Genomic DNA, 25,571 nt, shown 5'->3' with positions numbered 1-25,571 from the left:
GACACTGTGTGCGAAATCAGGTTTATAGGATTTGGATGATGTGATGAGAATTGTGACAAAGGTAACTAATTTTATTGCTGCCAGGGCTTTAAACAAATGAGAATTTAATTCACTTTTAAGCAAAGTTGAATCAGTGTACAATGGTCTATTAATGTACAATAATATTCAATGGTTGAATCGTGGCCAAGTACTTGAACGGTTTGTTGAATGTTTAAATGAAATTAAATTATATTTAAATACGAAGGGCTTGGAGCATGAATTTTCTCAGTTGAATGATTCTGCTTGATTCAGTAAGCTGATGTTTTCTCACAGATTTTTCATTTCACCGGAATGAACTTAATATACAATTGCAAGGTTTCGGAAAATCTGTCGATGTTATGTTTTGCACGATCAAAAGCTTTGAGAATAAACTCAAAATATTTCAACGTGATTTAGAAAGTAACACTTTTAAGTATTTCCCAAGAGTTAAAAATTTTTTTTAACGAAGTCAGCCCCAAAAAATCGTGAACAACATATCAAGCAATCTATCATAGTTCTACAGTCAGTAACTGAGCAGTTGTTTTCTAGATTTGAGCAATTTCGAATGTTGGAACAAACAATCCAATTCATAAAGATTCCTGATGAAACAGAATTCATGAATCTTAAATTAGATGGCTTTGAGTGGTTGGATTTAAAAGATCTAGAAATGCAACTAGCCGACTTCCAGTGTAATCCTATCTGGAAAAGAAAGTTTACTGCTCTTAGAAATGAATTAGAAGAACTTGAGCAGGAACATCTGCATGATACCGCATGTAAAAATTCACACTGTGAAATTCTAAGTGTGTGGAATAGCCTTCCGGAAAATTTTTATGCTCTTAAAATCTTTGCTGAAGTTCTTCTAACAATTTTCTCTTCTACATATTCTTGTGAAACTCTATTTTCTGCCTTAAATAATATGAAATCAAAAGGGAGAAATAGATTGAGCAATGATTTGAGCGTTGCCTGTGTTGCATTAAAATGTACACATTATAGCCCTTCTATAAAGCAGCTTTCTATCAGTGCTCAGCAACAGAAAAGTCATTAAATGTAATGTAAGTTTGAAATTTAACTTTATTAAATTAATTGTATAATATGAATTCATAGATTTTATATCAATGTCCTATTAAATAAATAGCCTAATATGATATGTATAAGTCACCATCTATGATTATGTGGTTAAATTTATAACTACATAATCATAGATGGTGACCTCGTTGTTGATGTACCACTTGCATACATGCAAGTGGCACATCAACAACGTCAATATTTAAAAATAAAAGATGTTTGACACACCTGGGTAAAAAGGTTCGCCATCACTGGTATAGGTGTATGATTAATCACTTCCCAAAATTCAGAGATAGGCATACAGTCTGAATGATTAAGATTAGGATAGTTGCATAGGGACAATTCAAAAAATTAGATGATCAAATCTGAACCTACTGTTATGTAGCATCTTGATATGGTTCCAGTGAATGCTATGTCTAGTGTTGATAGCAAAAAGGAGTAGAGTCAGAACCTTCAGATTCCAAAAATCTTATATCATAATGTTCTTGGATTCTAACAGTACCAGAATGGCCAGTCTTTCCAAAGTAGCAAAGATTGCAAGAAAAGGTATTTGATAAACACCAGGCAAGGATAGTGATAATGTATCTTTGATAGGTGGCAAGAAAGATGACAACTTCAGTGCTGGTTAGAAGGTGATATACAGATTATATCCTGTAAAGGTTCCTTGCAATCTTTTCTTTAAGGTAGGGTATGCAGATCCTTTTAACATTAGATTGCAATCTGGGAGAGGGATGATAATTATCAAATATTTTCTGCATCAGGATCATGCTGTATCCATTACGTAATGGGGAGAAAGTTTTATTTTATATAATTCTTCTAATAGAAGAAACTCTAAAGAATAAATTGTGCAAGCTCAGTCCAAAAATCTTTTGATAATACCTATTTTTAGTGAAGGGTGATGATGTTAAGATGAGTGGATATATCTGCCTGTAAAGGATGGCATCCTGTAAACAGAAAATTCAATATTACCAGCAGTTACAAGGGATTAAAGTAACCAAAAGACTGTTGTTAGATTCATGTTCAGTAGTGGACTTGATGCAGATAAATAAGGAGTTAATTTTATCTACAAATTGAAGTAGTTTTTTTTCGCCATGAGACCAAATTACAAAGATATCATTGACAAAACAAAGTCAAATAGGAGGTCAAGGAGAAATGGTGTTAGAAATCTGATCCTCTAAATGCTCCATAAAATAATCATCCAAAGCAGATGATATAGGAGTACTCATCACAGTACCATCAATCTGCTGAAATAATTTAGTATACAGAAAAATGAGGTGCTTCAGGGCCAAAGCTGTATTACTAAGAGACCTCCATATAGCTTTTAAAGGAATGCGGAGAACCGACAAGGGCTTCTGACCTAATGTCCAATACTCACCTAACAGGATGAGCCACGAGAAAGTATCTACCTGGATACTGAACAAACAAGGATGGGCTGGCAATTTTGGATTTAGTTGACCTGGATGTATATTAAAGTTTTGAATGTATATATCAGGGGTGCATAAGGGTCAAAGCTATATAATTGAGAGGAGACCTCCACATAGCCTTTAAAGGAATGGGGAGAACCAATCAGGGCTTCTGACCTAATGTCCAATCCTCACTTTCTCGTGGTGCACCCTATTAGATACCTAATAGGGTGCACCACATATCTACCAGGTACACGTCCAGTATCTACCTGGATACTGGAATGAACAAGGATGGGCTGGAAATCTGGGGTTTAGCTGACCAAATTGTATTCTTATTGGCTTAAACCAAAATAAGAAATGATGGTACAACATGACAAAATTTCATGCCGGCTGGAGGGGGGCGGTGCCAGGTTAAACGACACCTCCATTGTTTTCGCCAGGGAACTAGGAAAAACAGCAAAAAGTCAGCTACTGGAACAAATCCACAACTCAACATCACCAGAGTTCAAGATCAGTAGTATGAACAAGCCTGAATGGCAAAGAAATGGAGCTAGCTGAGGAACTGGATAAGTACCAGATCAATATAACAGGGATGAATGAAACAAAAAAGACAAAAACTGGTGAGATCTTTCTGAGCAATAAATAAAATATGTTATATTCAGGCAATGACAATCAAGGAAAAGAAGGAGTAGCAATAGTACTGAACACTAAATAAGAGACTAATCTTCTTGAATGGCAGGTATTTCAAGTAGAGTGATGTGGGCAAATATTAGAATGGGGAACTGGCCAATATAACTTATTTGTGCCTATGGCCACATAGAAGGTTCTACTAAGGTAGAAGTGGAGGAATTTTTTGAGGCTTTAGAGCAGGGGTTGGCAACCGGCCCGCCCAAACGTGCATTTGTGGTGGTCCATAAAAGTGACACATGGCCCATATGCTGAATTATTTAAATAATACATTTAATTTATTATTAAATAATAATAAATAAAAAATAATTTTATACCCATATTTCGTGATATCACCATGCAAATTGGCACGAGTCGACCGTGTGAGTCATCACGAGTAGGGATAACCAGGCGACTTCATCCAACGAAAACAGAGATTTTGGCACACATTTTTCAGTCGCGTATTTTAATATAATTTTAATATAATTATTTTAATATAATTCAATAGCATCAACTATTACTTTCAGAGGATATATATTTATTAAAAATAATTTCAAAAATGGGTTCAAGAAAACACAAAATGAAGGTTTAAGGATGATTGGAACAGCAAGCACTTCTTTATTGAAAATGAGGATAATCCTCTTTGTCCTATTTGTCATAAAACTGTTGCTGTTATGAAAGAATATAATATCAGATGTCATTACGAGAATATCGTACTTTATCTCGTAATCTCAAACTTTACATATTTCTGTGTTTTTTAAGGTTGATATAATTAAATTGATAACCTAAAAAGTTTTTTTTTTCACTCACTATTTTCTTTTAATTAAACGCTTGCGGGCCCGATTATTAAAAATAAAAGTTGAATATGGCCCATGAGTCTGAAAAGGTTGCCAACCCCTGCTTTAGAGAAAGCAAATGACACAATGAAAAAGTAAAGTTGGTCCTTGTTGGGGATCTAAATAGCAGAGTAGGAAATAATCGTCAGACATAATAAAAATAATGTGGGAAAATTTGGAGAAAAGAGCAAAGCTAATAATAATGGCAAATACCTGAAGGATTTCTGCTCAGGACATGGACTGGTTATTACTACCACAATGTGCCAACATAAAAATGTGCACAAATTCACATGAAGAGAAGAGGCATGGAATAAGACAAGTCTCTTTGACTATACAGAGAATTTGAAATTGAAAGTGATCACCATTTAATGTCTGTGGATTATACCAAAATCGACATTTATCTCCTAATATAACATTAAGTTTGCCAGATAGGCTAAATAGCAATAAAAATAATATATTAAGTTTGCAATTATGCTCAGTAATATCCATCAGAGCCGTTACATTTATTTTGCCAGACTTAGTTATCACAATGTTATTATTTTAACATAAAGATCAGAGAGCTTGTATTAAAAGTTAAGAAATATTCAAAGGAGGAGGTTTAGTTTTATGCAATATCTGTGCAACTTCAAACCTTAGCTGGTTAGGGTTATCTGAAAGTAATTCCTCTAATGCCATTTTTTACACCTACTATGTTTCAATAATTAAAAGAAATATAAAAACAGATACTCCCCATTTAGAAAAGCTTTATTAACATAGAATTTTTGCCTAAGTATCATAGGCATTGTTAGTATAAAAACACCGAATGGCAATTAAACGATAACAGACAATTCTTAAAGTGCTGCAGGTCAATAATTTGTAAATTTTTTTTTTTTAAAGTTATAAATATATAACTAAAGAAGAATTAGAAATCAGCCTGAAAGAAACAAGAAACAGAAAATCACCTGGAGAAGATAAGTTAGGTTCAGAACTATATAAATACGCAGGAACAAGATTCAAAGAAAGACTCTTATTATTTTTAAATAAAATTTACTCAACTGGTATCCCCCTAATAGAATGGAAAAAAGCAATTGTGATTCCTATCTTTAAAAAAGGTAATAGAGATGACCCTAAAAACTATAGTGGTATCAGTGTACTAAATTCCTGTTACAAAATATATAGCAGAATCTTAAATAGCAAACTAATGAAATATTCCGAAAACTTTATTTTAGAAGCACAGAATGGATTTAGAAAAGGACGAGCATGTATAGACCTGGCCTTTTGCCTAAAATTAATAATAGAGAAAAGAAGAGAATACAATTTAGAAACACATATTGCATTTATTGACTTTGAAAAAGCATTTGACAAAGTTAAAAGAAATAATATCCTAAAAGCTATCACAAGTATATATGAAAATAATCAAATACAAATAAGATTAAATCACGAGCTATCATATATAAGAGAGATAAACCAAGGGGTCCGACAGGGATGTCACCTCTCAGCAACTCTTTTTAATATCTATTTAAATGAAATAATAATAAAATGGAATAAAAATTTACATCAAGGAATTAAACTTTCTCCTACAGTAAACTTAAACACTCTCCTCTTTGCAGACAACCAAATAATTGCAGGCGTAGACTTCTGTGGCTAATTGGTTCAAAAGATATATTTCGGTAATTACACCACATTTTTTTATTATTCAGTTATATAAAACACTGAAATAATAGTTCCCGACAAGTTTAGTAAATCATAGGATTTACATCTTCAGGGGGTAAATAGTATAACTTAAAGTTTAAACAAAAGAATAATAATTACTAATTCCTAAGATTTTACAGAAAGCTATTTTAGATCTAAATGATATATCCAAAGATTATGGTATGATAATATCAACAGAAAAATCAAAACCTATGGCCTTTAAAGGACAAGATCCGGCAGGAACTAAAATAGTAATAGATAATAAGATCTTAGAACAGTGAATTCATTTAACTATCTAGGATGTATGATCACATATGAAAATGAAAAAGATATAAATGTAAAAATTGCAAAATATTTAAAAATAGCAGGTGTAATTAACTCTATATTTAAACCAAACCAGGCTAAAAGTATACAATACATTAGCCCTACCAGTCTTAATGTATGGAAGCGAAATATGGACAATAAAACAAAAAGAAAAACAAAGATTAACAACAGCAGAAATGAAGTTTATGAGAAAAACTGCAAAATATACCCTATTTGATCACAAAAGAAACGAAGAAATTATGAAAGAATTAACCAAAAATCAGTAATAGAAAAAAATTAAAAAATATAAACATAAATGGATAGAACAAGTTCAATGAATGAAAACAGAAAGATTACCAAAACAAGCCATTAGGAAAAAGAAAACCAGAACGTCCTCTTAAATGAAGACTTCAAAGGCTGAAACAGGCCTAGGCTTAAATCCTCGATAGGCATGATGATGATGATAAACATATACATAGATAAAATAAAGTTAGAAAAGAGAAAAAGTACTGTCTCCTCCATAAACATTCTCTGATGAAATGACTTTTATGAAGGATTCTTGTCTTGTTCCAATGAACTATATGTTCAGTGTCTCTGCAAGACTAGCCTGTTCAGGTTCATGGTATGTAATAGAAAACTTGTGTTCTAAACAAATAAACACAGATCCCACTGTGTCTAAAATATGATACTCCCCAAGAGCAAGGAATCTTGTAGATGCCTGGTAAGCTTGTCCTTAGAAGTGAGAAAGATAGAGATTTTTCTGACAGGGCAAAAGGCAAAAAAAATATTCAATGATTTTAAAACTTTTGTATGCATTCAGTAATGCCATGAAGATAATTTTTTTATAAATATTTTTATTACACCTACTATAAAGTCTAAATGAGACAAATGACAAGTTGTTACAGAAAAATCTAGATCTTTGAGAATATGCTTAATTCACCACTGGTAAAAGGATGATTAGCTAAATTTATGACCCATTTTTTCATGGACAGACCTGGGTGATTGCTGAATGAAATGACGATTTCTTTGTTCTAAATTGATATGACCTGATCTAGATTATTGTTCACACACCTCTTCTGCTTTCTGAGGTGATATAAATAGAGTGGAGAGGGTTAAAGATGACACTGTGACTGTAGATTATGAGGAGAGATCGAGAATTTGTAGATTGCAAACACTAGGAGAAAGAGGCATGATACGATAGACCTAGAAAATTGTGAAAGGGTCAGACAGGATACGAAAAAATGGAATTTTTTCCATTTTATAGATGATGCAAAGAATACAAAAGGGCATCTTTGTAAGTTGAGAATGAATGCAGGGAACAGAGGGGTGAAAGCTAGATTTTTCTCTCGCAGAGTGATACATGACTGGAGTAGCTTGGCTTTCGAAGTTGCAGTTACAGCCAGTGTGAATGAATTCAAGAGAAGGTATTGTAAAATCTGTTGCAAGAAAGAAAAAAATAATTTGATATGTTTAAATTTCACAAATGATTTTCCATAATTTTTATTTTTCTCAGTATTTCCAAATATTTAAAATGTAATGTGCAAATAAGGGTCAAAGCAGTATAACTGAGAGGAGACCTCCACATCGCCTTTAAAGGAATGCAGAGAACAGAACAGGGCTTCTGACCTAATGTCCAATCCTCACCTTCTCGTGGTGCACCCCGTTGGGTATCTACCTGGATAATGAACGAACGAGGATGGCCTGGCAATTTGGGATTTAGCCGACTAAATTGTAATTCTTATTGGCTTAAACGAAATTATAAAATGATGGTACAACATGACAAAATTTCATGCCAGCTGGAGCATCGCCCGGTTAAACAAGGCCCCCGTCGTTTTCACCAGGGAACCAGGGTGAACAGCGAAAAGACAGGTACTGGAACAAATCTGAAATAACACTCCAACTCAACATCACCAGACTTAAAGATCGGTACTATCAACATAAGAAGCCTTAATGGCAAAGAAATAGAGCTAGCTGAGGAATTAGATAAGTACCAGATAAACATAATATGGGTGACTGAAACAAAAAAGACAAAAACTGGTGAGATGGAGCAATAAATACAAATTGCAAATACAAATACAATAAATGACTTTCTGAGCAATAAATACAAAATGCTATATTCAGGAAATGACAATCAAGGAAAAGAGGGATTAGCCATTGTATACAACATTAAATACCTGCCTGCCCTTCAAGAAGATTTTCTTGAAGGGCAGGCAGTCTCAAGTAGAGTGATGTGGGCAAATATCAGAATGGGGAACTCGACAATGAGACTTATTTGTGCCTATGGTCCTGCAGAAGGTTCTACTAAGGTAGAAGTGGAGGAATTTTTTAATGCTTTAGAGAAAGCATCTGACACAATTAAAAAGGAAAAGTTGGTCCTTGTTGGGGATCTAAACAGCAGAGTAGGAAATGATTGTCAGGCATACAAAAATATATTGGGAAAATTTGGAGAAAAAAGCAAAGTTAATAATGATGGCAAATATTTGTTGGATTTCTGCTCAGGACATGGACTGGTTATTACTAACACCAAGTTCCAACATAAAAATGTGCACAAATTCACATGGAGAGAAGAGGCAAGAAATAAGAAAAGTCTCATTGACTATGTTATTGTTGATAGTGATGATTTCTCCCTTGTGCAGGACACCAGCGTGTACAGAGGATTTGAAATTGGAAATGATCATTATTTAGTCTTGAGCAGGATAAAACTGAATTTCATTTTGAAAAGAAGAACGTGTAAGAAAGTTTTAAAGCAAATAAAAGTTGAGCAGCTCTCATATGTGAACTGTAGACTAAAATACACAAAGATTATTGAAGAAAAAATGAAAGAGTTTGAGAACAGGAATCAAACCTTGGAGATTCAGTGGCAGAAACTTGAAGAAACCCCTGATTGATTCAGCCAGAGGCATGTGGTGAGACTGTCTGCAAGGATAGAAAAATCAGAACTCCATGCTGGACCCAGGAGGTTAAAGAGGCAGTGAAGGAAAAGAAGAAAGCATATCAAAAGTTCCTGGCAAATAAGTCAGCTTGTGCTCTTAGAGAATACAGAGACAAAGTAAGAAAGCGAAATACTGTGCAAAACTAGCTAAACAAAAGTCATGGAAGACTTTGGCAAGAACATAGAAAATAAATATCAAGAAGATGGCAAAATATTTTGGAGGTTGTTGAAGAAGATTAGAAATGGAGAAAAGACTGGTGTAAAAGGAGTTAGAGATGATAAAGGTGACATGAAAACAGGAGAAGAAAAAAAAAAGATATCCTTGAAATATGGAGTAATTACTTTGAAAATATGCTAAATGAAACAAGCAGTGATAGCACAGTGGTAAAAAACACTCCACAGGCATACAGTCAGGAATACATATCCATACTTGAAGTAGAAAATGCCATCAAAGGCTTGAAATGTGGAAAGGCAGCAGGAGTAAATGATATTTGACTAATAATGCTGAAGTATGGAGGTATAAAAGTCTTGCAGCGGCTGCACTGCATAGTTCAGAAGGCCTGGACAGAGGGATGAATTCCCGATGATTGGAGTAGACATCTCATAGTACCCATATATAAAAAGGGAAATAAAACTAATTGTGAGAATTACAGAGGTATTTCCCTACTGAGTGTTCCTGGTAAGATATATGCAAGTATACTTGAGAAACGGTTGAGAAGAATCGTAGAAGACAAGCTTGGTGAAGAACAAGCTGGATTCCGGCCAAATAGAGGTTGTAAGGATCAGATCTTCACTTTACGACAAATAGTGGAGAAATCATGGGAATATAACAAAGATCTCTATTTGAGTTTTGTAGATCTGGAAAAGGCATATGACAAGGTGCCAAGAGAGAAGCTATTCAATACGCTACTGTTATATGGTGTCAATGGAGCATTATATCAAGCAATACTTGGTCTTTATTTGAGTTGTAAGTCAGCAGTTAGAATTGAAGGAAGTACAGGAAGATGGTTTAATGTTAAATCTAGTGTGAGACAAGGATGTACATTATCCCCTCTGTTATTCACTATCTATATGGAACACATTATGAAGGAAAGTGGTATTAAACATGATATTAAAATTGGAGAGTTAATGTCAGCTCTTTGCATTATGTGGATGATGTTATACTTCTAAATAAATCCATTATGAGTCTGCAAGATTCTTTGACTAAATTGAATAACTGTTGTAATAGATATAGTATGAAGGTCAGCAATAAAAAGACAAAGACAATGAAAATAGGCAGAATCGTTGAAAATGTCAACTGCATTGTGAATGGAGAACCCATGGAACAAGTAAAACATTTCAGCTACTTAGGCACGATATTTAGTGAAGATGGTAAATTAAATATGGAAATAGACAACAGAATCAATAAATCTGGTATAGTAGGAAGTCAATTGAATAAATTCATATGGAATAAGAGAGAAATTAGTCGGAACACTAAATTAGCTGTATACAAGACAGCGTTCAAACCAGTTTTAACTTATGGATCTGAGAGCTGGGTCAGAAGTAAAACACTTGACCAAAGACTAGAGACCGCAGATATGAGAGTCCTGAGAAAGATTAGAGGCGTGAACAGATGGCATCAATGGCAATATCATATTAAAAACGAGGATATTAGGAAAGAACTTGACATTTTCAGAATCCAGGAATGCGTTAGCAGAGCTAATCTCAGGTGTATGGTCACTTAAACAGAATGGGGGAGGAAAGATTAGCAAAGCAAGTGTTCTCTGCCAAGTTTGCAGGAAAACGACCCAGAGCAAGACCAAGATATAGGTGGATTGATAGGGTACAAAGTGCCTTAGATGACAGAAATATAAGATCTGATAATATTGGAGTCTTGACAAGTAACAGACTGATCTGGAGGAAAATTGTAGATAGGAAGTTAGTAATGATGTAAATTTTTCATATAGTACTATCATATTTTGTACACCCCTTGAGGGTACATGGCAGGAATTTGATGATGATGATGATGTGAAAATATTATGTGCTGAATATAATGTTATAAGAATTGTTGTAAAAGTGCATATAGGTCGACTTAATTGTAAGGCTTGGTAGGGATTAGCCAGATTAGCAATGACAAATATCTGCCAAAGGTCGTGAGGCTAAATGTTGTTGACGAAACGGGTAGCATTGACGTCATAATGATATAGGCTCATCCCAGAAAAGGAGACATTGAGAACAAAGAAATAAGTATGGTATATAAGAAGCTTGCAGCTTTTAGCTCGCCTTTGCTCCGGTTGTAGTCGATGCCCTTCCCTGTTGTCATTGGGCCGTGATCGTCGGCAATTCTCCCACAAGTGCGAGCTGTGTTTGCGATGTTGGCCGTTTCCTGTAACTGGCTGCTCTCCAAGCCGCAGAGGGTCGATAGTTTCCGATCTGAGAACTTCCAATGTCACAGCTGTATCTCGATGAGGCAGGTTCTATAAGACTACTGCCAGCAAAATTGATGGCAGCAAGAAGAAATTTTCCAGAAAAGGAATGGACAAGTCCTGAGGCAGTTTGCTGTAAAAATTTTGGGACAATTCATGCTTGGTTATGTAAGTAAGCAACAACTTTTGTATTTTTTGTTAGTGTGTGTATTGGAATTGTGTGTGTGTTGCTTAAGTTTGTAAACAGGCAGTTTCTAAAATTCAAAAGGGTTGCGAGAGAATAGTATGTTTATTTACGTGTTTGAATGTATGTTTAATTGTAAGACAGGGAATAGTGCTAATAAGAGTTGTATGTAACTAGACAAGATTTAAGTTGCTACTTCTAAAGGATGAGTTTATGTTACTAGTGATCACAGTGCACAAATTTCGTATAGCAATGCTACAGGAAACTTCCTTATAAAGTAACTTAGTGTTAAAATCAACCGTGAGCTTGAATGCATGAATTTTACATTCTAATGTGTGTTTAATGGTTGTGTGGTTGAACTTCTCAGTAAATTATGTCCTTTGTAATTATTGTCTTAGCAAAAATATAAATGTTGTGTTTTTGTAATTACCTGGTCAGTTTTCCTTAGCCAATGCAATATCTCTAAAAATTAAATTTTGTAAACCTGCATGCATAACAAATAGTTATGACATATTTTAGAGAATTAGTATATATATTTTGTGACTATTTCCTGTTTTTCCCATCCCATCTTTCTAACAATATCCAATCAAATTAGGTTGTGCAGTAGAAAATAAAAAATAAATTTCCTAATTTGACTTTGTGCAAGAGTGGGAAACTGCACACATTAGACTTACTTATACCACAAAGTTTGTCTAATAGCAGGGGGAGGACAGAAATAGGTCACAAAAGGATTAACCTTGAGAGGCTATGTTAAATTAGAGATAGCCTAAACACAGTGAGCTTGATTGAATGAATAAAGTAAAGTAAGGTCAAGTTAAGATAAAATAAAATGAATTAAGTTAGAGAAGACTAGAGACCACAGATATGAGAGTCCTGAGAAAGATTAGAGGCGTGAACAGATGGCATCAATGGCAGTGTCATATTAAAAATGAGGATATTAGGAAAGAACTTGACATTGTCAGCATCCAGGAATGCGTTAGCTGAGCTAATCTCAGGTGGTATGGTCACTTAAACAGAATGGGCGAGGAAAGATTAGCAAAACAAGTGTTCCCTGCCAGGTTGGCAGCAAAACGACCCAGAGGAAGACCAAGATATAGGTGGATTGATACGGTACAAAGTGCTTTAGACGATAGAAATATAAGATCTGATAATGTTGGAGTGTTGACAAGTAACAGGCTGATTTGGAGGAAAATTGTAGATAGGAAATTAATAATGATGTAATTTTTTTAGTGTAGTACTATCATATCCTGTACACCCCTTGAGGGTACATGGCAGGAATTTGATGATGATGAATAAAAAACATAATAATTTTACAGTATAACATGATGTGAGTGCTATGTTATGTGGCTTTCCTTCATTACTCCCTGCAGGTCACTTGTAATAATCATAACTATTCATAATTATTATAAGCAGTACCTTAAAAAATAAACAAAAATTAATATCAAAAGAGTTCTTGCACTTATAAATTAAAATAAATTGTTGAAACATTAAATAAAGAAAGGCTCACATGTTGTTCATTATTCATAATAATGCTTAAAGGTATGACCAACACCAAGAAAGGGGGGGGGGGGATTTTTCCCTTTTGGTATTGGCTATACCATTAAGCATTATTATGAATAATAAATATATATATATATAGAACATTATATAAGGAGATAAATGTACTGAACTGTACTTACTTTTCCTTGGAAGTCTAAAAATCATATACTCAATTCCTTGAGGATATATTCTGATGATTCTTGGAAGCACATACTAAAAGAAATAGTTCACTTGTCAAGAGAATAATTTTAAATAATTTTATACACTATTGCACTGTAAAGTTCCAATGATGCATAACTAATAACCAAACTGAAAACCTCTTATGTCTCTCTTACAATAAAGGCATAATCAGTTTTTTTTTTAAATAGTGATCCCATGCACAAGAGAATTTTTTGAGGTGGGTGAGGAATCAGATAAAAGTTTACTGAAATTTTTTTTGGGCTAATTATTATTGAAATAATAATCAGCCTTTATAGATAAGTATCCCATTTGTGAAGATACTTCACATGCAGACTTTGTTTCCATATACTTGGATACGGAATTACTCAAGAATAGAATTTAATACACCATTTTACTTCTTGTATATGGGAAATATATGTATTCTGCACTAATTCAACCTTCATCTCTCTTCTGAGGCTGGCTCCCACTGATGACATTTATATGTTTGTCTGGGAGCTACTCTGGGGACAATGACCCATTCTCTGGAAGATCATTTGGACTTTGTGTGCTATGAGTTTTTGCCTGCTACTGAGTACAGATGAAGGTTGGCATGGTGGCAGACTTGCCTGTGGTTATGAAGAGCTGAGGTTCAGCTCAGTGTTTTGGGAGAACATAAGAGACTAATGAGATTTTTTTAAAATGTTTTAAACTATGTGAGAGAGTGACTTTTTTTAGGCCATTCATGAGTTTTGGGAATTCTCAAATAAAGGTCTAGCCTGGTTGGCTGAGCGGTTAGTGTATCCACTCTCCAGCCAAGAGGCTGCGGGTTCGAAGCCTATGTAGGTATGGATGTCTGTGATTGTCTTCCCCTTCATACATTCATTCATCCAAATACAGATATACTCTCCCAATATGGACTGGGTAACCATGGGAGTAATACACCCAACCCTCCTGTAATGGGAATGGTCTTCACCCTGTAGTGAGCAGAAAAACAGGCTATTCATCATCATATAAAGGTCAGAACTGGTTTGGGTGTTTGCTCTCCTATAATGTACAGTATTATGCATATCCAAAAGTGTAAAGTTATGCATTTTGGGACACATCGAGGAACTGTTCTCCATGAAATTGATGAAGCAGGGATTTGGAGCTAGTAGATAGAGTGTGCTTAAGGGTCAAAGGTGTATAACTGAGAGGAGACCTCCAAATAGCCTTTAAAGGAAGCGGAGAACCGACCAGAGCTTCTGATCTAATGTCCATTCCTTACCTTCTCGTGGTGCACCCTGTTAGGTATCTACCTGGATACTGAACGAACGAGGATGGGTTGGCAAGCTGGGAATTAGCAGACCAAACTGTATTCTTATTGGCTTAAACCAATATAGAAAATGATGGTACAACATGACAAAATTTCATGCTGGCTGGGGGCGTCACCCAGTTAAACAAGGCCCACATTGTTTTCGCTAGGGAACCAGGGCAAACAGTGAAAAGTCAGCTACTGGAACAAATCTGAAAGCACACCCCAACTCAACATCACCAGAGTTAAAGATCGGTACTATCAACATAAGAAGCCTGAATGGCAAAGAAATGGAGCTAGCTGAAGAATTAGATAAGTACCAGATCGACATAATAGGGGTGACTGAAACAAAAAAGACAAAAACTGGTGAGAACTTTCTGAGCAATAAATACGAAATGTTATATTCAGGAAATGAAAATCAAGGAAAAGAAAAAGTCGCCATAGTATTCAACACAAAATACGATGCTAATCTTCTTGAATGGCAGACAGCCTCAAGTAGAGTAACGTGGGCAAATATGAGAATGGGAAACTCGACAATGAGACTTATTTGTGCCTATGGTTCTACAGAAGGTTCTACTAAGGTAGAAGTGGAGGAATTTTTTAATGCTTTAGAGAAAGCATCTGACACAATGAAAAAGGAAAAGATGGTCCTTGTTGGGGATCTAAATAGCAGAGTAGGAAATGATTGTCAGACATATACAAAAATATTTTGGGAAAATTTGGAGAAAAGAGCAAAGCTAATAATAATAATGGCAAATACATGTTGGATTTCTGCTCAGGACATGGACTGGTTATTACTAACACCATGTTCCAACATAAAAATGTGCACAAATTCACATGGAGAGAAGTGGCAAGGAATAAGAAAAGTCTCATTGACTATGTTATTGTTGATAGTGATGTTTTCTCCCTGGTGCAGGACACCAGAGTGTACAGAGGATTTGAAATTGGAAGCAATCACTATTTAGTCTTGAGCAGGATAAAATTGAATTTCATATTGAAAAGAATAACATGTAAGAAAGTTTTAAAGCAAATAAAAGTTGAGCAGCTCTCAGATGTGAGCTGCAGACTAAAATATACAAAGATTATTAAAGAAAAAATGAAAGACTTTGAGAACAGGAACCAAACCTTGGAGATTCAGTGGCAAGCCTTGAAGAAAACCCAGATTGATTCAGCCACAGAGGCATGTAGTGAGGTTGTCTGCAAGGATAGAAAAATCAGAACTCCATGGTGGACACAGGAAGTTCAAGAGGCAGTGAAGGAAAAGAAGAAAGCATATCAAAAGTTCCTGGCAAATAAGTCAGCTTGTGCTCTTAGAGAATACAGAGACAAATGTAAGAAAGCGAAACACTGTGTAAAACTAGATAAACAAAAGTCATGGGAGGACTTTGGCAAGAACATAGAAAATAAATATCGAGAAGGTGGTAAGATATTCTGGAGGTTGTTGAAGAAGCTTAGAAATGGAGGAAAGAGTGGCGTAAAAGGAGTTAGAGATGATAAAGGTGACATGAAAACAGGAGAAAAAAAGATATCCTTGAAGTATGGAGTAATTACTTCGAAAAATTGCTAAATGAAACAAGCAGTGATAGCACAGTGGTAAAAGACACTCAACAGGCATACAGTCAGGAATTCATATCCATACTTGAAGTAGAAAATGCCATCAAAGGCAGCAGGAGTAGATGATATTCGACCAGAAATGCTGAAGTATGGTGGAATAAAAGTCTTACAGTGGCTGCACTGCATAGTTCAGAGCATGGATAGAGAGATGAATTCCCGATGATTGGAGTAGAGCTCTCATAGTACCCATACATAAAAAGGAAAATAAAACTGAATGTGAGAATTACAGAGGTATTTCCTTACTGAGTGTTCCTGGCAAGATCTATGCAAGTCTACTTGAGAAATGGTTCAGAAGAATTGTGGAAGAAAAGTTGGTGAAGAACAAGCTGGATTCCGGACAAATAGAGGCTGTCAGGATCAGATCTTCACTTTACGAAAAATAGTTGAGAAAACATGTGACTATAACAAAGATCTGTATTTAAGTTTTGTCGATCTGGAAAAGGCATTTGACAAGGTGCCAAGAGAGAAGCTATTCAATATGCTGCAATTATATGGTGTCAATGGGGCTTATATCAAGAAATACTTGGTCTTTATTTGAGTTGTAAGTCAGCAGTTAGAATTGAAGGAGGTATAGGAAGATGGTTTAATGTTAAATCTGGTGTGAGACAAGGATGTAGATTATCCCCTCTGTTATTCATTATCTATATGGATTGCATTATGAAGGAAAGTGGTATTAAACATGATATCAAAATTGGAGAAAGTCCAAATAATGTTAATTAGGCGTCAGACATCCAGCTGTCAATTCTACATTCTTCCGAATAATTAATGGTTCACACACTTCAATGTTACAGAATCTTACAATAAATACTCTTATAGTAGAATTCTCTATTTCTCTCTTAGTCAACAAACACTTAATTCAATTATGAGGCAGTTATCACTTCAAGGGGGGGGGGAACACTTTAAAGCTCCATACTCTGGCTAATTTTAGTAGAATGCCACAGTTAATGTTAAGATATATCAGGCGGAGCTAAACTCTTATTTCTTCATGCTGAAATATAAAAAAAAATGGACTACTCTTACCGGGTTACAACCTTTGCACATCGGATTCACTGCAGGCACACTTAAAACTGAAGTTAACTATCACTTTGAAGTAACACTATTCAAAGGGAATCTTCACTATATAACTGAAATATTAAACATAGAGCTTCACAAGTCTTGACGCACTCATTTTAGGTAATCTACTTATTCCTTGTTTTCTTCTATGCATTAAATTCAGTCTTGCACTATTCTTCCTCAAAACAATTGGAATTCATCGTAATTTTAGAATTCCGTATAAATATTTCTAATTGCCTATTAATTTCCCGTTTCCTTCCTAATCTGTTTACAGCATATCCAAATCCCTTTGCTGCCACCCGTTACTTTTCTCTTTGCTGTCCTGAATGCTTCCCCCTTCTTTCTTTCGTTTTCCAATAAAATACCTTCAATCTTCCTGCCAAAATCTGGTTCTAGCCAGTTCAGCTCATATCAACTCCTTCTCCCTTCAAATACCATAGCTCACACTCCACGCACGTACTATCTAAAATTAACTCCGTTTCCTTGACAACAGCCAATCAAATGCATTCAGAAGAATTATATAAAATTACTTTCTCTTTCAGTAATGTTAATAAAAAAAAAATATATCACAGTTCATATAATATACATTTAAATTTACTTACAAATTTAAATTAAACTTAAACTGAATGATATTTTAATACAGAGTCCTATCAGTACCAATACATATTTTAGATTAATTAATAAAACAATAATAAACAGACTCCAAGTAATTATATGAATAATAATTTACAAATAAGAGACTAACAACAAATGATATTTACAAGTCTTGCTTATAACATGGTGGATTATGTTAAATGTGAATGAAGAATTAAAACATACAAAATAATATCATTCACAATTTAACAGATAGATGGAAACATGTTGAAAAATAGTTTGCTGCTGTTATAGGCCAGAGAGTATAAAGGAGAATATAGATGGCATGCATTGGAAAATTAGTACAATGAGTGCTAGGCAAGTAATTATTATGTGAGATTTCAACTGTGGAGACAGATTGGAAGGAGGAGAAGAAATGAAACTGATAAAAGATAATTACATGAGAATGTTGGATCTGGTCATAACATCAGAGAACCTAGCAGTAACCAACATAGCCATATCGACTCCACTTGGTGAAAGCAATCAAGTAGTCATGACCCAGGTGACTGCCAGGCATGCAGAATTTTTTTTAAGAAGAGGTAAATGCAAAACAACAAAGCAGATAATTATGACAGTCTAAGTAGTCAGCTCAGAAAAGTTCCTTGAAATAAGAATTTGAAGGGGAAACATGTTAGTAATGCATGGGAGATGGTTAAAGGGTATTCAAAAAAAAGCACAAAAAAAAAAGACAGTCTATATATCAGAGTTTGGAGGATAAATCAGGTAAGAGTTAGATGGATAAATAACATCATTAAACAAAAGTTAAAGAAAAAGTTGTGTATGGAATATTAAGAAAAAGTGATCTGCAACCCATTGGTAGTACAAAAGCATAGGCAAAAACAGATGACAGCATATGCCACAGCAAATGTTTTACACTTTGAGTGATAAGTGTGCAGATGGTCAATCAATTTAATGCAATAATGTTTAAGGCACAATACTGTACCAGCTGAATTATTACCTTCTCAACAAAGTATTTGCAACAATTATAATAATAAATATTTGAAGTTCTGCAAATGGAAAACTTGATTACAAAAGTCAGTTCAGTCAAAATAAATGTTAATTATTACATTATTATCCTTTGCTGAAAAATTTTCAAAAATAAGAGTGCCTGGTAAATTCATTTAATTATTTCCAGCATATCACTGTAGTAAATCTACAAGTATACAAGAAACTTCCCATTTTTCACGTTGTCGTAGTTTAGCTTGTTTTCCACCTTTATGTATGTAATGAAACATTTATGTAAAAAATGGTAAAATGTTTTATAAAAAGGATGATTCCTTTACATATCTTTTGAAATAAGTAAATTGCATTACTACCTCATTAGCAGCTGATTTTTGCATTCTTGTCCCACTGCACAAAGTATTCAAAAGGGGCTCTAACCATGTATGTTTCCAAATTTCCTGTTCAGATTCTTCTTTGATATGCTTTCTAAATAAAGTATCCACCAATTCTGATATCTATTTAAAAAAATAAAAAATAAAACTTATAAATGCAAGTTAATTATTAGATTTGCTTATTTATTTGTACAGTACTATTTTAGTGTTTTTAGTATTTAATATACCATCATAATCAAATTCCTGAATGTATCCTCAAAAGGCGCAGAGGTTATCAACAGAGTACTACATGAAAAGTTTAAATCATTCTAACCTTTCATCTACAATTTTCCTCTAAATTAATCTGTTATCTGCCAAGATGCCAATATTATCGGCTCTTATATTTCTGTCTTCTAAGGCTTTTTTAATGCATCAATCCACCTATACCTTGTTCCTCTGGGTCTTATTTTTGCAATAATATTTCTGTTCTCGAAAGGAAGGGGATATGCATCGCCACAATGTTAAGGATCCTATAGGGCAAGGCATAGTCAACAACTCAGACAAGGAAGAAATTTAGTGGGAAAACAGGAACAAGTCAGCAAGTGGAAAGAAAGACAAGAAGAAGACTTACGTGGAACAAAAGGTTAATGTAAAAGACTGTGTGCTGAACAAGAATTGTAAGTAGTTATAATACTGAACGAGAATGTATGTCAAGTGTCTGTCTGTGTTTACGAGATAATGTATATTAATATTGAATTAGGGACTTAAACAAGGTATGCCTTATATTCATTTAATGTTATGATAGATTGTGGATTAGATTAGAAAGGACTGAGACTAGCAAAAGAATTGTAATGACATTGTATATATTTGTGAATGTGAATCATTCTGTAAATATTTCCTTTTGACTTATTTACAGATAAGTCAAAATGGTTTGTGAACAACACACTGGACTGATTCTGTCAATTAACTATCCTGAAAAAATTTGAACCTACATAAGATAGAAGTTTATAGGATTTTAATTAAGCCACGACTAATTTCAGCTTGTAATAGGAAAGAGTCTCTTCTAACATGAAAAAATACAGAAGTGGACATGGATAGCACAGATAGAAAAACAAAGAACCAAATAGACCATGTACTTATATCAAGGTATTGGAGTAAATCACTCCTGGATTTCAGAGTTAAAAGAGGAGCTGAGGCATATTCAGATCACTTTCTCCTAAGAGCTACCATAAAAGTAAAAATATTTAAAAATAAACAAACAGTGCACAATAGAAAGAGTTTTTGAATTGAAAAACTCAAAAACAAAGAGATTAGAAATAAATTTATAACAACTCTACAGGATAAATGTGATAAACTCGAAAAAAGAAAAGGAGATAACATAAAAGGAAAATGGACTAAGATTAAAGACATACTAATAAGCACATCAGAAAAGATATTGGGATTTCGAACTTCTTCTTTGAGTGCCATCTCCTATTGGAGGTCGGCGACCACCTTGGCAAATTTTGAGCGATTCTCAGCTATTCTGAGCAGTCTCTCAGAGTTCATACCAGTCCACTGTCTGATATCTGCCAGCCAAGATTTTCTTCGTCTTCCTTGTCCTCTTCTTCTATTTATCTTCCCTTTTATAATCAATTGAGGTATCTTATATTTTTCATTATGAAGTAGGTGACCAAGATATGCAGTTTTCCTTCTTTTTATGGTATCTAAAAGTTCACGTGATTTCCCCATTTGTTTCAGTACTTCCTGATTGGACGTTTTTGCTGTCCATGGGATTTTTAACATTTGTCTGTATAACCACATCTCAAAGGCTTCAAGTCTTTTCATTGATGTTGTCTTCAAGGTCCAAGTTTCTGCACCGTACAGCAGTACAGACCATACATAGCATTTAACCATGCGTACTTTAAGTTCTAAGTTTAAACTGTGGTTACACAGTGTTGATTTCATCAAGAGAAAATTTTTTCTTGCCATTTCAATTCTAACTTTTATTTCCATTTCTGGATTGCAATCTTCATTTAACCAGCATCCGAGATATTTAAACTTTGCCACTCTTTCTATTTGTTTCCTATTTAAAGAAAGTGCTAAATTAAGAATTGGTTTCTTACTTATGACCATGAATTTAGTTTTGGTGATATTTATTTTTAATCCCATTTTTTCACTCTCTGCATTTATTAGCTCCAAAAGATTTTGAAGATCCTGAATATTGTCAGCCAGAAGAGCTGTATCATCGGCATATCGGATGTTACTGATGATTTCACCATTTACACTAATCCCTTCCTTTCTTCCTTCCAAGACTTTTTGAAATATGGCTTCTGAGTAGATGTTAAAAAGAAGAGGTGACAGCACACATCCTTGCCTTACTCCTCGTTTGATGTTAATGGAGTCTGTAATAATGTCATCAACTTGAACAGATGCCTTTTGGTTCCAATATAAGTTTTCAATGATCCTGATGTCTTTACCATCTAATCCAATTCTTTTTAATAGTACAATCATTTTAGCATGTTGGACTTTGTCAAATGCTTTCTCGAAGTCGATGAAGCAAATGAATATTACCTTGTTTTGGTCAATACATTTTGAAATAAGATCTGAGAACAGAAAAGAGCCTCTCTTGTTCCCAAGCCGTTTCTAAAGCTGAATTGGATATCACTGATGGTGTCTTCACATTTTCTGTATATTCTTTTTTGAATTATTTTCAGAAACATTTTGAGAACGTGACTCATTAGGCTGATCATTCTATAGTCATTACAAGTTTTCGCATTTACTTTTTTAGGTAGCATGATGAAGGTTCACTGTAACCAGTCTTGAGGGATTATGCCTGTATCGTAGATCTTATTAAATAGCTTTACTAATATGTTAATGTTGTCACCTTCTAATAACTTTACTATTTCTGCTGGTATTCTATCTGGTCCTAGGGCTTTACCATTTTTAGCTGAGTTTAATGTACATTCTACCTCTGATTTTAGAATGCATGGACCTTCCATATGTTCATAAGTATTTTCTAGGTTCTGTCTGTTATCAGTAAAGAGTTCTTCTATATATTTCACCCATTCTTGTATTTTGTCATCCTTTTTGGATATAATTTCTCCCTTTTAGTTTCGAAGGACACAGAATTGTTTTCAAAATAGAAGAGAGAGATAGAATAAAAGAGAAACTGCTACAGATTGGCAAAAATGTTGAACAAGAACAAGCAGAAAGATATAGAGCAATTAACAAAGAAATAAAAAGGAGTGCAAGAAATGATAAAAGAAAATATAGAGAATCTAGCACAAGATGCAGAATATGCTGCATATATAAATGATATTAAAAAGTTGTATGATATTACAAGGAAATTAAGAGGAAAAAGAAATAAATGGATAGTTCCTATATACAATAAAGAAGGAAAACTATTATTAAATGAAAAAGAACAGATAAATAGATGGATGGAATTCTTCTCAGAGAAATTTCAAGAAATGACTGATGGTGACCGGAGCCTAGAATTAAATGAACAAAATGCATCATTAGATATAAATTTGAACGAAATAACAAAAATAGAAATTACAAAAGCAATAACTCAGATCAAAACAGATAAAGCACCGGGAGTAGACAACATAGCAGGTGATATATTAAAAGTAAATCCAAAACTTATAGAAGAGATATTATATCTCTTTCTAAATGAGATATGGCAGAAAGAAGAGTGGCCTAAGAAATGGAATACTGGTTAAATTACCCAAAAAAGGAACCTATCTGAATACAAAAATTGGAGAGGTATAACATTGCTGAGTGTTATAAGTAAAATACTAGCAAAGATAATAAGAATCAAAATAGAAAAACAACTAAAAACAGAACAGGCAGGATTTAGAGCCAACAGATCATGCACTGACCACATTGCTACTTTACGAATTATCATAGAACAATCATTGGAATGGCAGGCAAGCTAATATTTAAATTTTATCGATTTTGAACAAGCTTTCGACAGTATAAACAGATCTTCCCTATGGAAATTATTTAGACATTATGGACTCCCAGAAAAAATAATAAGAATAATTGAAAAAATGTTATGAAGATGTTGAAATTAAAGTAATACATGGAAATACCCTCTCAGAACCCTTTAAAACAAAGACAGGAGTAAGGCAAGGTTGTATACCCCCCCCCCCCCCAATATGTTTTAATTGTCAGAGACTGAATGATGAGAAAAGTATCTCATGGAAATACAGGATTACAATGGTTACTTCAAAACCAACTCCACGATCTAGATTTTTCAGATGATATCTGCTTACTTTCACAGAAGCACCAACATATAGAACAAAAAACAACACTTGTAGAAACAGCCAAAAAAGTTGGTCTTAGGATAAATAAAAATAAAACAATGTTGATGAAAATAAATGCAAAGCAAAATAAACATATAACAATTGAAGAAACACCGCTTAAAGAAGTAGAACAATTTATATACCTTGGTTCAATAGTATCAATAAAAGGAGGAACTACTGAAGATATAAATAGAAGGAAACAGCTGGCTTATTCAACTTTCAACCAACTTAGAAATATCTGGAAAAACAAGAATTGTCTATAAAAACTAAAATGAGAATATTTAACTCAAATGTAAAGGCAATACTAATGTATGGATCAGAAACGTGGATGTTAAACAAAAAGATAGTTAACAATGTCCAGGTCTTCCTAAACAAGTGTTTAAGAATGATACTGGGAATATATTACTACTAAATCACTTAAGGAATTGACAACGTACATAAGAATATAAATTAAATTACACTTTAATAAATATTTCCGATATTTCGGCAATGTCACGTTATTCTTATGTACGTTGTCAATTCCTTAAGTGATTTAGTAATGCATAACCAACATATAAGCTTATCTAAGAGAAATGGGAATATACTGGCCAAAACAAATATCAAACGAAGAACTATGGCAGAGAACAAACCAGAAACCCATGTTGCAACAGATACGTGAAAGGAAATGGAGATGGTTGGGGCATGTGTTAAGGAAAGAAGATAAAATAACAATAAAACAGACTCTAGATTGGAACCCACAGGGTAAAAGAAGACGAGAAAGGCCAAGAGAAACATGGAAAAGAACAATACTGAAAGAAATAACAAATATTAATAAAAACTGGAACCAAATAAAAGCAGAAGCAAAAAACAGAGTCCAGTGGAAAATGGTGGTGAAAGACCTATGCTCCCAGGTGGAGTGAAGAGGATTAAGTAAGTAGTAAGTAATCTTGCATTTAACATATAGTCTAACTGGTGTAGTCATAAAACAAATAAATTTGTTAGACTATAGAACATGTGATAATGTGGAGATAAATATCCACTAATATGCCTAGAAAATTTTAGTAGCAATGAATAGAATTTATAAGGGGACAGCTACCAGTCCGGCAAATCAATGTGGTGTCTCTTGGCACAGAGAGGAAAAGAAGGTGCACACTGGAATGGATAAAATATCGGGAAATAAAGATGATTCAAGGGATGATGTTCCTCCTGATCAAACCTCTAAAAGTGACTTAAAACAAGCTACAAACAAACTGAAAACGAAAGATCGTCAGAGAATCAAAATTGCAATATGGAATGTGAGAACAACGAACAGATGTGGAAAATTAGAAAATCACAAACAAGAAATGGACAAAGGAAAAATTGATATCAGAGGGCACTGTGAAGTCAGATGGGAAGGAATAGGGGATTTTTGTAGTGTCAAAGTAAGAGTAATTTACTCAGGTGGAGATAAAAAGGAAAAAAAGGAGTTGCACTTGTTTTTAATAAAAGAACAGCAAGAGCATCATTAGCGTAGAATGTCTGAATGACAGGATTATGGTCGTAAAACTGAAGTCTGAATCGGTAGACATAACAATAATGCAGGTATATATGCTAATTCAGATGAGGAAATATACGAACAATTACAAGAACTAATTAAGGAAGAAAAAAGAAAAGACTATATGATTATAATGGGAGACTGGAATGGAGTTGTGGGAGAAGAAGAGGATGGAAGTGTAGTAAGAAGATACGGACTAGGTAATAGAAATGAGAGAGGGGAAAAGGTTAGTGGAATTCTGTAAGGAAAATAAGCTAATAATTACGAATACTTAGTTTAAAAAATCTAAGAGAGGACTATACACATGGAAAAAAACAGGAGATATATGGAAAGGTATCAAATTGATTACATTATAGTAAAGCAAAGATACAAGAATAGTGTAAAAAATGCATGCACATATACTGGAGCTGATATTTACTCTGACCACAACCTACTATTTATAGAAATAAATGTGAAACTAAAGAAAATAAAAGAAGCTATGAAAAGGATAAAATGGAACTTAGAGAAATTAAAAAATACCAAGGAATTTAAAAATAGATTGGAGAAAGAATTAGAGGAAACAAGTTTTGTCAAAACTGAAGATCCAGAAAAGAAATGGGAACAAGTTAAAGAGAAAATAAAAAAGATTGCAGAAGAAGAAATTGGATATGTAAGCGCTAAAAGAATAAAAAAACCTTGGATAACTAATGA

At 34.0% G+C, this 25,571-nt stretch overlaps 1 protein-coding gene across 3 annotated transcripts in view; it reads right to left on the bottom strand.

The window, feature by feature from the left end:
- The window catches only part of LOC150102123 (tRNA (32-2'-O)-methyltransferase regulator THADA-like), a 694,369-nt gene that overhangs the window by 402,439 nt on the left and 266,359 nt on the right, over positions 1–25,571 (bottom strand). For all 3 annotated transcript variants that reach the window (XM_090398691.1, XM_090398692.1, XM_090398693.1), the window contains 2 exons: positions 19,089–19,229; positions 13,163–13,235 (listed from right to left, as the gene is read on the bottom strand). In XM_090398691.1, the coding sequence (XP_090254817.1) occupies positions 13,163–13,235; positions 19,089–19,229 (214 nt within the window). The remainder of the gene's footprint in view (positions 1–13,162; positions 13,236–19,088; positions 19,230–25,571) is intronic.

Source organism: Typopeltis vanoorti, chromosome 10, assembly GCF_054136105.1.
Source record: "Typopeltis vanoorti isolate ZY-2024b chromosome 10, IOZ_Tvanoo_1.0, whole genome shotgun sequence".
NCBI classification, from domain to species: Eukaryota; Metazoa; Arthropoda; class Arachnida; order Uropygi; family Thelyphonidae; genus Typopeltis; species Typopeltis vanoorti.
This window is presented reverse-complemented; position numbering and strand designations above follow the sequence as displayed.